The sequence below is a fragment of the Trachypithecus francoisi genome, unplaced genomic scaffold, assembly GCF_009764315.1.
Source record: "Trachypithecus francoisi isolate TF-2019V2 unplaced genomic scaffold, Tfra_2.0 Contig01436, whole genome shotgun sequence".
Lineage (NCBI taxonomy): Eukaryota > Metazoa > Chordata > Mammalia > Primates > Cercopithecidae > Trachypithecus > Trachypithecus francoisi.
Genome location: NW_022681430.1, coordinates 1,133,270 through 1,146,539, shown reverse-complemented (window position 1 = coordinate 1,146,539; position 13,270 = coordinate 1,133,270). Strand labels below are relative to the sequence as shown.

General features: G+C 41.8%; 1 protein-coding gene across 6 annotated transcripts in view; it reads left to right on the top strand.

Moving 5' to 3' along the window:
* IDE (insulin degrading enzyme) overlaps positions 1-13,270 on the top strand; it is a 121,547-nt gene that overhangs the window by 99,180 nt on the left and 9,097 nt on the right. For all 6 annotated transcript variants that reach the window (XM_033224505.1, XM_033224471.1, XM_033224461.1 and 3 more), the window contains exons 18-22: positions 3,756-3,847; positions 5,107-5,218; positions 8,225-8,392; positions 10,062-10,334; positions 13,109-13,170. In XM_033224505.1, the coding sequence (XP_033080396.1) occupies positions 3,756-3,847; positions 5,107-5,218; positions 8,225-8,392; positions 10,062-10,334; positions 13,109-13,170 (707 nt within the window). The remainder of the gene's footprint in view (positions 1-3,755; positions 3,848-5,106; positions 5,219-8,224; positions 8,393-10,061; positions 10,335-13,108; positions 13,171-13,270) is intronic.

The window sequence follows — 13,270 nt, the reverse complement described above, 5'->3', positions numbered from 1 at the left end:
TTTTTTTTCTGCAGAGTAAATGCTGTGACCCAAGTACTAACCTTGTTAATAATGAAGGTTTTTTGTTTGTTTGTTTTTTTTGAAGACAGAGTCTGCTCTGTTGCCCAGGCTGGAGTGCAGTGGTGCAATCTCAGTTCATCGCAACCTCTGCCTCCTGGGTTCAAGTGATTCTCCTGCCTCAGCCTCCCAAGTAGCTGGGATTACAGGCGTACACCACCATGCCCAGCAAATTTTTTGTATTTTTCGTAGGGACAGGGTTTCACCATGTTGGCCAGGCTGGTCTTGAACTCCTGACCTTAGGTGATCCACCCACCTTGGCCTCCCAAAGTGCTGAGATTACAGGTGTGAGCCACTGCAACCGACCAATATTGAAGTTTTAAGAAAAGAAAAAGTTAGCTGAACTTCAAAGTCTTAACACCCAATGTTCAGGCTTTTTTTTTTTTTTTTTTCCTGCTTTAGCATCCTTAGATCAGTTCAGTTAAAAATTGGAAAATGTGTAAAGCCTAAAGAGTCATCTTTTGTTGTTTTTTTTCTAGAATCTTAAATCTATTTTTCAGGAGTTTGGCTTGAAAATCTAAAATTTTTTTTTTTTTTTTTTTTTTGAGGCGGAGTCTCGCTCTTTCGACCGGACTGGAGTGCAATGGCCGGATCTCAGCTCACTGCAAGCTCCGCCTCCCGGGTTTACGCCATTCTCCTGCCTCAGCCTCCCGAGTAGCTGGGACTACAGGCACCCGCCACCTCGCCCGGCTAGTTTTTGTATTTTTAGTAGAGACGGGGTTTCACCGTGTTAGCCAGGATGGTCTCGATCTCCTGACCTCGTGATCCGCCCGTCTCGGCCTCCCAAAGTGCTGGGATTACAGGCTTGAGCCACCGCGCCCGGCCTTTGAAAATCTAAAATTCTTGAGAGCAGTGATTATACCTTCCTTCCATACTTCTTCACTTAGTATCTAGTATAATATTATGCCCTCAGTGTGTATCTAATGAATGCCTATTGAATGCAAAGAAATTACTTTCAGGATTTCTTTATTGGGAAAAAATGTAGATTGGTATCACCCTTTATTATTGTTTTAGATTTTTTACTTCTCAACGTTACCTCACCAATTAATCTCTCTTCCTATGTGCTCAGTCATAAGCATTAAAATACAATAAAAATAATTCTGGGCTGGGCGTGGTGGCTCATGCCTGTAATCTCAGCAACTTTGGGAGGCCGAGGCAGGTGGATCACAAGGTCAAGAGATCGAGACCATTCTGACCAACATGGTGAAAACCATCTCTACTAAAAATACAAAAATTAGCTGGGCATGGTGTCACGCGCCTATAGTCCCAGCTACTTGGGAGGCTGAGATGGGAGAATTACTTGAACCCGGGAGGCAGAGGTTGCAGTGAGCTGAGATCGTCCACTGCACTCTAGCCTGGCAACAGAGAGAGACTCCATCTCAAAAAAAAAAAAAAAAAAGAATTCTGTTGAATGTTTTAATAACCTTTTATGACAAGTTCTTATACTTATGTAACACTATGCTTTTGATGTCTTCAGTGACACAAATTGAGCAAAGTACTGAAAGTCATTATTTTGTTGGTTGCCTCAGGCATTGGATAGGAGGCTAGATTATGAAAATCATTAACTAGAACAGGTGCATTTTTTATCAGGACAAATAATATGCTTTTCTTTGCAAAATGATTATGGTCATATGCAATTAATAGCAAGAATTATACCTTTAAAAAAATACCACACAATTAATTTTAAATGTTTTCCAAAACGAAGCCTACTTTTATAATGATCAAAAAGCAAAGGTTTGAGGGTTTTTTTCACCCTTTGTTAGAATCTGGGTCAGATGGCATGTTAATTTTAAGCAGAATAAGCTCTATAGTATCTCAGAGGGATATGAAGGCTTTCTAAAATGGATTTTATAAAGAGAAAAGTCAGTACTTTTTTGGTTTAAATTTTTCTGCTCAAGTAAATAATTATTCCATTTTGATATATATAATCCTACAATAATCCAAAATGGCAGAATGGCTTCATTTGGAAACAACTCAGTGTGAGAGGCTGCCTCTTCCGTGACTCTAAATCATTCAGCTATCCAAGTGCCAGGATAGCAAGAACTTCAGGGTTCAGTGTGGTCCAGCAGCATTTACTGACTACCATGCACCCAGCCCAAAACTCCAGGTGTTGAGATTAAAAAATAATCAATTAAACATGGCAAAACCCCATCTCTACAAAAAAATACAAAAATTAGCCAGGCATGGTAGTGCATGCCTGTAGTCCCAGCTACTCAAGAGGCTAAGGCAGGATAATTGCTTGAACCCAGGAGGCGGAGGTTGCACCACTGCACTTCAGCCTATGTGACAGAGCAAGATTCTGTCTCAAAAATAAATAAATAATAATTTAAAATGATCAGTTAGATGGGGTTTCTTTGATGAAGGACCTCCAGTCTGGTGGTGAAGCGTGAATGTGAGTAGATCATTTTAATAGAGAGAGACAAGGGGGTAAGTATTGTGATGGAAAGCTGCAGAGTGCTGAGGGAGCCTAGTGAAGAGGACTCCTAAGGCAGTACAGTGGAGTAGAATGAACATCCACTTTGGAACTGACCAAGGATCAAATCCCAGCTCTGCAATTTACTAGCTTAATGACTTTGAACAACAAACTTAAATTTTCTTAACTTAATTTTCCTATCTTTAAAGTGGGGATAATAGTACCTACTTCACAGTGTGAAAGATAACATCTGTGAAATTCCTGATCTGTGGTAAGCACTTGTTATTTCCATTCCCGTGTTTCTCCTTAAATGTCTGTCACTGATTTTAGCATCCATTGGTAGATCTTGCATGTAGCAATTATTATTATGGTGTCCTAATGGAGAAGGGACAGCTCTTCCTTACAGAAGGATTAAATCAATATATATAAAAAGAATGAGGGAAGTAGAAAAATTGCCATTAGAACTCCGTAGTAATAATTGCTACAGGCAGTAACCACTAATGGATGCTAAAATTAGTGGGTAAAGTTTAAAGAAAAAGAAAATATTTGTATAATCTCATTTATTTTTCCCAAAATAAAATTTAGTAATTACAATAGGAAAAATAGGTGTAGATGGGCAAGTGGGCTTTTCCAAATTGCATATAGAGCATATATGAGTTATTAGATTATAAACAAAAGAATAAAATAATACATTTACAGTGAGGACATGTGGCAGACACCACCTTAACCAAGTGATCAGTGTTAACATCACTAAGTACTACAACATATCAACTTCATGAGTCCCCTGATAGGATGCAATGAGAAAGGTGCATTACCTTTGTGGTATTCTTTATAGTAATACAGACATGAAATCTAATTGTGAGAAAACACTAGACAAACCCAAATGAGGGACTTCTATAAAATAACTGAACAGTACTCTTCAAACGTCTTAAAGTCATGAAATAAATGGAAAGACTGAGAAACTGTCAGAGATTAGAGAGAACTGAAGACATATGACAGCTAATGTAACGGAGGGTTGTGGATCAAATCCTGGAATAAAAAAAAAAAGACAAAAATGGGAAAAATCCAAATAAAGTCTGTACTTTGGTTAATAGTATATACCAATGTTAATTTCTTAGTTTTGATGGTTCTGAAAGATGTTAACATTAGGGGAAACTAAGTGGAGTGTTTACAGTAACTCTCTGTACTATTTTTGCAAATCTTTGGTAAGTCTCAAATTATCTCAAATTAAAAAAACAAAAACCCTCATAGGTAGCGCTCACTATGTCTTCTTACACCTTTGCAGATGTAACCCTTCCTCGCCTTAAGGCCTTCATACCTCAGCTCCTGTCACGGCTGCACATTGAAGCCCTTCTCCATGGAAACATAACAAAGCAGGTGGGTGGTTGAGGTTTTAGCAGTCTTTTGTGGATCATTGCAAGATATTTTTTCCCTCTAGTCTTTCTTAAGATTGTTAACCAGCATGGTGTGATAAGAAACACATTAGAGTTTACTCAACCATCTCGCTCTGTGGAGGAAGGTAGAGAGCACAGGGAAAGTAGAATGATGGTGATTAACTGAGGACCTACTTCCATGGCTGCCTCTTCTGCTGTTTCCTACCTTGTGCAATCATAGGAGGAAATGGGAGTAATTATCCCTACTCTGTATAGGGTGGCATAATTGTATAGTAGATAAGAGCACGTGCTGTAGGATCAGACAGCCTGGATTCAAATCCTGGCTCTGCTATATACCAGATCTGTAATCTTTTGAAAATGTCTTAACTCTGTGCTTATCTGTTTTCTTCTCTGTAAAATTAGAGTTATAGAAGCACCTACATCATGTGTGGTAAGGATTAAATAGTACATGATAAGTACTTAGCACATGGAAAGCACTACAAAATTTCCGTGGCAGTCTTGTCTCAAGATCCCTCAGTCTCGGCATGGTGCAGTGGCTCACGTGTGTCATCTCAGTACTTTGGAGGCTGAGGCAGGAGGATTGCTTGAACCCAAGAGTTCGAGAGCAGCCTGGGCAACATAACTCTACAAAAAATTGAAAACCAGCCAGGTGTGGTAGCGCATGCCTGTAGTCCTAGCCACTCAGGAGGCTGAGGCAGGAGGATCTCTTGAGCCTAGAGGTTGAGACTACAGTGAATCATGATTGTGCCATTGCACTCCAGCCTGGGTGACAGAATGAAACTCTGTCTCAAAAAAAAAGAAAAGATCCCTTAGTCTCTACCACTCTGCTATACCCCCTCCAGAACAATATGCCCAAGGTCAGATGCTAATAAGTGGCAGAAGCAAGATTCTTACCAAGGTCATTTTATCTACAATAAAACCTATGTTTGCCTCCCTTGCTTTTCTGTGACCCCAGGTGTCTGTAGTGAGGATCATTTCACTTGGGACCGTCTTTGGCAGTGCCTTTTTTCCAGCATCAGCATCAGTGTTGATGATTGTTTGGGTGTCTGTTTCTTTCACCACTACCATATTGACTCTATTGCAAAATGACCATACTGACAAACTCAGTTTTTATCCATTTGAGTAGGATCAAATGTATTTAAGATTTAAAAATCCACTTTTATGATAAACAAAGCTAGTTTATTTCACAAACAAGATATGTTTATGTTTTTGTAATATACTGGGACATATCTTTTTCTACAGGCTGCATTAGGAATTATGCAGATGGTCGAAGACACCCTTATTGAACATGCTCATACCAAACCTCTCCTTCCAAGTCAGCTCGTTCGGTATAGAGAAGTTCAGCTCCCTGACAGTAAGTAGAGATGTTGTAACTTTGGGGATGGACTACTTTGACATAACAGTGTGGGTGATTACAGGTGGACTGAATTTGGTATAGTTTTATGCCAAAGATTTACTTGGGAACCTCTACTATTTATAGAAGTATGATTAGAGATAGATAATTCAGCCAAAAAAATTTTTGGTAGGAGGGCCAAAGTAGTAAAATTGGAGGTAGGCAATAATTTTGAAGAGAATGATACTGGAATTGATGGGTACTTGAATGAACGGGAATTAGGAAGTAAAAGTATCACAGAGCTATTGACTATAAGTCATGAAATAAAATACATTTATAAAAATGGAAACTGGAATTATAATATTTAATTGGAAACCCATAGGATTCTTTGGCAGAAATAGTTTTAGGAAACCCACAGGTGCAGATAACATGTAATCATTACAAATATATTTTTATAAGGGATTAACAAAGACTTATTGAATTTATATATTGCAGTTTACAATGCTGGGTTACTTTTACATTAACAGTGGTTTCTTCTGATAAAAACTCATTAAGCATTATTGTCGATATTGCTCAAAACTGTGTAATAGAAGGTATGTTAAATGAAGGAAGAGAAGCTTTTTTTGGCCAAGCTTGATTGTTTGGCTGTTCCCTATGCATTAACCATCTGTGCTGCCTTTTCCCCCCAGCTATTTTATCCTCCCAAAATGGTGTTCTTTCTGCCTTCTTCCTCATGGGCCAGTGCCTACATCCTACTTCTTCCAGGCCTATTTTATAAGCTACTTATTCCACTAAACTTTTTCTGAAACTTACAGCTAGAAACAATCACATCTACCTCTGGACTTGCAGCACAATTTTTCTGAACCTCCCTATTCAAGCTGCTTAGCACTTCTCTTGTGTTGGGATTGAAGTGCATCTCCATCTTCTTATTAGACTGTACTTTCCTTAAAGCCAAAGTGTGTGTCTGTTTCATTTGAGTAGCTTCTAAAGCAACTGGAACATATTATTACTTCAGGATACCTTTGTTGAACGCTTAGAGATACGTTGAGCCCAGCTCTGCTGTTGTGCATGACCAGTCATCACAGATCTGGTACTGGTTTATTTCCAACTTTTGCTAGTTTATTCCTCAGTCACTACAACCAGGGCAAGAATCAGGATATGCTGATTCCACTACAATTAGAGAAAGACTCAGGATATGCTTTTCAAGAGCCATAGCAGTTGACTTCAAAGTGAGGCCAGTCTAGAAACAATATTTCAAAGTGAAATTCATCTTTCCTACTTCTTTTGACTCCACTTCCCTCTTTCTGTCTCTTTCCTAGGATCTTATCTCTTTTGCCTCCTAAGTACCCTTCCAAATTTTTCCGTGTTCAAAAATAGCCCAGTTCACAGCTCATTCTCAAAATGCTAGGTGATAGGAAATCATTCTGAATTAGCCAACTGATCAGATGTGAATGCTTTAAAAATAGTTCTTCACTTAACTCCCCATGGAAAGGCTCTTACTGTTTAAAAATAAAATATTCAGGCCAGGGTGGTGGCTCATGCCTATAATCCCAGTACTTTGGGAGGCCAACGTAAAAAGATTGCTTGAAGCCAGGAATTTGAGACTAGGCTGGGTAACATAGTGAGAACTTGTTTCTACAAAAACTTTAAAATAAAAAAAATTAGTGGGCATAGTGGCACACACCTGTAGCTACTCAGGAGGCTGAGGTGGGATGATCGCTTGAACCCAGGAGATTGAGACTGCAGTGAGCCATGATTGTGCCACTGCACTCCAGTCTGGGTGCCAGAGTGAGAGACTGTCTCAAGTGAAAAGGAAAATGTTCAGGCATTATAAAGGGGATGTTTTATTTATCTTTATTTTTATTATTATTTTTTGAGATGGAGTCTTACTCTGTCACCCAGGCTGGAGTATAGTGGCGCGATGTCAGCTCACTGCAACCAAGGAGATGTTTTAGAATGTGTGAAAAAGGCCAGGCAGCCAGGTGCGGTGGCTCACACCTGTAATCCCAGCACTTTGGGAGGCCGAGGTGGGCAGATCACCTGAGGTCAGGAGTTTGCAACCATCCTGGCCAACGTGGTAAAACCCTGTCTCTACTAAAAATACAAAAATTAGCTAGGCATAGTGGCAGGCACCTGTAATCCCGGCTACTTGGGAGGCTGAGGTAGGAGAGTTGCTTGAACCTAGGAGATGGAGGTTGAGACTCCGTCTCAAAAAAAAAAAAAAAGAAAAGGGCCAGGTGCGGTGGCCCATGTCTGTAAACCCACCTTTTTGGGAGGCCAAGGCAGGCGGATCACCTGAGGTCAGGAGTTCAAGACCAGCCTGGCCAACATGGCAAAACCCTGTGTCTACCAAAAATAGATACATTAGCCAGGTGTGGTGGCATATGCCTGTAGTCCCAGCTACTCAGGAGGCTGAGGCAGGAGAATTGATTGAACTCAGTAGGTGGAGGTTGCAGTGAGCTGAGATGGCACCACTGCACTCCAGCCTGGGTGACAGAGCAAGACTTTGTCTCAAAAAAAAGGTATGAAAAAGCTAGAAGAATGTGAGGTGGGTGAGGGAGAGAGGCTTACAGGCCACGTTCCTCTCTTTCTGCTTGTTTTGTTTTGTTTTGTTTTGTTTTGTTTTGTTTTGTTTTGTTTTTTTGAGACAGGGTCTCACTCTGTACCACTGGAGCGCAGTGGTACAGTCACAGCTCACTGCAGCCTCAAACTCCTGGAGTCAAGTGATCCTCCTGCCTCAGCCTCCTAAGTAGCTGGGACTATAAATGTGAGCCATGTCGCTGGCTCCCCTCCTTCTGATGAGAGGGAACTTAGTGCTGCCAATTTATAATCAGAAAGTTTGACTGTTGGTCAAAGTTGGACATGATCAGAAAAGTGAAATCAGTGAAATATAACTCCAGGCTTCTCTACCTCCCTTTTCTATTAATGTCTAAATTATCATCCGTAAGTGTGGGCAGACATAGCATTGACTTTATTAAACCCCAAATAAGTTTTTGAACTTGCTGCTGTCTTTTTGAAACTTCCTAGGAGGATGGTTTGTTTATCAGCAGAGAAATGAAGTTCACAATAACTGTGGCATCGAGATATACTACCAAACAGACATGCAAAGCACCTCAGAGAATATGTTTCTGGAGCTCTTCTGTCAGATTATCTCGGAACCTTGCTTCAACACCCTGCGCACCAAGGAGCAGTTGGGTGAGAGGAAAGTGGGGAAATAGCAGGGTACTGTAGACTTTGATGAATTATTTTCCCTGTAAAACATTTTCCACATTTTCACCTGACAGTGTATCAGGCATGCTCTACTTAGAGAGACTTGAGAAAACCTTGTTACAGAGAATCCACTTCTAAAAGATAAGCAATCACTATCTTATGGACATTAAAGCAATTCTTTATGAGATGATACTGTATATTACATACATGTCAATAAAAGGCATTTTAGGTGGGGGGAAAGGATACTAAGGACAAGCTTATGGATAGCAAGATGAGAAACAAGCCATCCAGAGGAGCTTAGATTCACTAAAGTTTGAGTTCCTTGAGGGCAGGTATTATCTCTCATTCATCTTTATATCCCAAGCCTGGAACATACAGAAGGTTCTCAGCAAGTGTTTGCAGTTTTAGACATTGTTAAAAGTCTGGAGGTCCTGGCAGATTTGATCAGTGAGGAAAGAAGTTCAAAGAAGCCCCAGTAATGACAGAAGGGAACCAGTGAAAAAAGGATGAGTCTCTCCAAGTACCCGTCATTGTTTAAATACACATTGTGCTAGGTGCTGGACATGGAAAATGGATGTTCTGGATGGTCCTTCCTTTTGAGGAGCTCACAGTCAAATCAGGATGGCAGGCCTGTAGAGGAATAATTTTAGTACAGCATGGTAAATATTATTATAAGAGCTCAAACTATTGGCCGGGCACAGTGGCTTACGCCTGTAATCCCCACACTTTGGGAGGCTGAGGCAGGTGGATCACCTGAGGTCAGGAGTTCAAGACCAGACTGGCCAACATGGTGAGACCCCATCTCTACTAAAAATACAAAAATTAGCTGGGCATGGTGGTGCATGCCTGTAATCCCAGGTACTCAGGAGCTGTGGCAGAGAATCACTTGAACCCAGGAGGCAGAGTTTGCAGTGAGCGGAGATCGTGCCACTGCACTCCAGCTTGGGTGACAGAGCGAGATTCCATCTCAAAAAAATCAAACTATGAGTGGCTATGTTGAAGAAAGAAACTTCCTCAGAAGTGAGACCCAGAGGCACCACAGCTGTTGAAGGTGGTGGATCAGGGCAGGGCAGCTGAAGGAGATAAGCCAAGAGCTTGGTTTTGAAAAGGTGTTGAAGGGAGGTAGTGCACGGCTTCATGAGATAACATGGAAGTATGACTTTTAGTTAGCTTGATCTCTAGAGAGTTGCATTCTGAATGAATTGGTTCAGGAATGGATTACTTAACAAGAAGTACAGTAGGAGAGCCAGGTTCATATGCTGAACTTGGATGTTAAAGGAAACACAGCTAGGACTGTGACTAAGGGATGAAAATGAGTCCAGCATTTTATAGTCTAGGAGTAACTTTAGCATAAATTGAAGAGGATTAGCTAGCAGAGAGTGAGGAATGACAAGATGGGAGTTTGAATAACGAATAGGGTTTTTTTTCCTAAGAAGAAGAAAAAGTCGTCTCCAACCTTGTAATTCTTCAGAGAGCTCTTCTGCTCTGTCCTTAGGAACTGAAACTATCTTAAGTGCTCATATTTCTTTAAGAGGCGAGTAATCTAAAACCTTAAACTAGATTTTATTTGCTCAGACAGGTTAGTTTTTAAAGGATTAAAAATGACCCAGGTCTCAAATGCCAAGGTCCTGACTGGCTGATATCTGTGTTTCAGGCTATATCGTCTTCAGCGGGCCACGTCGAGCCAATGGCATACAGGGCTTGCGATTCATCATCCAGTCAGAAAAGCCACCTCACTACCTAGAAAGCAGAGTGGAAGCTTTCTTAATTACCATGGAAAAGTCCATAGAGGACATGACAGAAGAGGCCTTCCAAAAACACATTCAAGCATTAGCAATTCGTCGACTAGACAAACCAAAGAAGCTATCTGCAGAGTGTGCTAAATACTGGGGAGAAATCATCTCCCAGCAATATCATTTTGACAGAGGTAAGATAAAATTAGGGCCCCAACATTTATGGCATTCAAGTAACATTTGATTAAGGCCATTCTACAAAATGGTATTCATTTTGTAGGTGATATTCCATTACCTATTTGGGGAGTTGGGGTGGGGGGATGGCTGGCACTTCTAAAGAACTGTTACTTAATTTAACTCCAGTTTTCTATTAGAAACCTTATCTCTTTTTTTCCTCCAAACCTAGACCTGGATCCACCCATATCTCACAATAAAGTATTAATAATAATTCAATTTCACATTTTTGTTTCATCAGTGTATCCTGAGATTCTGATCACAGGTACCTAAGTATTTCCCATAATACTAAAAAAATGAGATAATATCAGATTGAACCCCTTTGAGGCAAATGCTACCCTTGAGCCACAGGAGATTTGCCTATAGGGATCTCCAAAGATTTTTTTACTCCTTTCAGATTTGGGAGAGCTGTGATTCTTGAAGTCTCCTGTCTTGAATCAGCTTCACCTTGCTTCTAGAGCATAGATTAACAATGAATTGTGGCCGGGCGCGGTGGCTCAAGCCTGTAATCCCAGCATTTTGGGAGGCCGAGACGGGCGGATCACGAGGTCAGGAGATCGAGACCATCCTGGCTAATACGGTGAAACCCCGTCTCTACTAAAAAAAAAAAAATACAAAAACTAGCCGGGCGAGGTGGCGGGCGCCTGTAGTCCCAGCTACTCGGGAGGCTGAGGCAGGAGAATGGCGGAAACCCGGGAGGCGGAGCTTGCAGTGAGCTGAGATCCGGCCACTGTACTCCAGTCTGGGCGACAGAGCGAGACTCCGCCTCAAAAAAAAAAAAACAATGAATTGTGCCAAGCTGTACTAGAAGTCAGGGGATGTGGGTTGTGTTCTTACTCTGACACCAACAAGCTAAAATTCTTGGTCAAGACACCGTTTTTGGACCTCAGTTTCCTTACCCATAATTTTTATTTTTGTTTTCTTCTTTCAGACAGTATCTCACTCTGTCAGCCAGGCTTGAGTGCAGTGTGTCATCATAGCTCACCGTAGCCTTGAATTCCTAGGCTCAAGCAATTCTCCTGCCTCAGACCCCCAAAGTGCTGGGATTACAGGCATGAGCCACCATGTCCGGCCTACCTATAATGTGTCTGGCAGTTGGATTCACTATTAATGATAATAGTATCTCTCATTTATTGAGCATTTACCATGTACCTAGCGTTGTGTTATTGTCATATATCTTTTTCCTAATTCTCACTGCAGCCCTATTAAGTAGTTGTTATCCCCCATTTCCAGATGAGGAAACTGAGGCTCAGAAAAGTTGAGATGACTGGCCAGAATCCAAAAGCTTATAACCAGACAGCCAGGATGTGAATCCAGGCTCGCCTGGCTCCTGAGCCAAGGCTCTTACCCATTGCACTATATCCACTTTCTTTTTTTTTTTTTTTGAGACGGAGTTTCACTCTTGTTGCCCAGGCTGGAGTGCAATGGCGCGATCTCCGGCTCACCGCAACCTCTGCCTCCCGGGTTCAAGCAGTTCTCCTGCCTAGCCTCCCAAGTAGCTGGGATTACAGGCATGTGCCACCACTTTGTTTTTTTTGTAGAGATGGGGTTTCTCCACGTTGGTCAGGGTGGTCTCGAACTCCCAACCTTAGGTGATCCCCCCGCCTCGGCCTCCCAAAGTGCTGGGATTACAGGTGTGAGCCACCACACCTGGCCCCCCCCTTTTTTTTTTTTTTTTTTGAGACAATTTTGCTTTGTCACCCAGGCTACAGTGATGTGATCTTGGCTCACTTCAACCTCTGCTTCCCGGGTTCAGGTGATTCTCATGTCTCAGCCTCTCCCGAATAGCTAGGACTACAGGTGCACTTCACTACACCTGGCTAATTTTTATATTTTTAATGGAGATGGGGTTTCACCATGTTGGCCAGGCTGGTCTCAAACTTCTGGCCTTGAGTGATCCACCCACCTTGGCCTCCCAAAGTGCTGGGATTGCAGGCATGAGCCACTGTGCCCAGCCAGCACCCACTTACTTTTATTTGAAATCAAAGCAAATGGTCACTTAAAAATGTGGATGCTTGACTGGGCGCGGTAGCTCACGCCTGTAATCCCAACACTTTGGGAGGCTGAGGTGAGCAGATCACAAGGTAGGAGATCAAGACCATCCTGGCTAACACAGTGAAACCCCATCTCTGCTAAAAATACAAAAAAAAAAAAAAAAATAGCTGGGCCTGGTGGCAGGCGCCTATAGTCCCAGCTACTTGGGAGGCTGAGGCAGGAGAATGGCATGAACCCAGGAGGCGGAGCTTACAGGGAGCCGAGATTGCGCGTCTGCACCAAAGCCTGGGCGACGGAGCGAGACTCCATCTCAAAAAAAAAAAAAAAAAAATATGGATACTTGGCCAGATGCGATGGTTCACGCCTATAATCCCAGCACTTTGGGAAGCTGAGGTGGACAGATCACTTGGGGTCGGGAGTTCAAGACCAGCCTAGCCAACATGGCAAAACGCCGTCTCTACTAAAAATACAAAAATTACCCAGACGTGTTGGCTTGCATCTGTAATCCCAGCTACTCAGGAGGCTAAGGCAGGAGAATTACTTGAACCCAGGAAGCAGAGGTTGCAGTGAGCCGAGATCGAGCCACTGCACTCCAGTGTGGGCGACAGAGTGAAACTGTCTCAAAAAATATATATGGATACTTAAGAGTCTTGGAGTGAAGTATATTGTCATTTAGTGTACTGTTCTGGGCTACTTCATATGGAAATGTTAGTAAAATATTGTTTAATTACTTTTTCAGATAACACTGAAGTTGCTTATTTAAAGACACTTACCAAGGAAGATATCATCAAATTCTACAAGGTAAGTCAAATTCATATATTTAGATTTTTACTCATAAGAAGGTATTGTAGGGCTGGGTATGGTGGCCTACACCTGTAATCCTAGCACTTTGGGAGGCCAA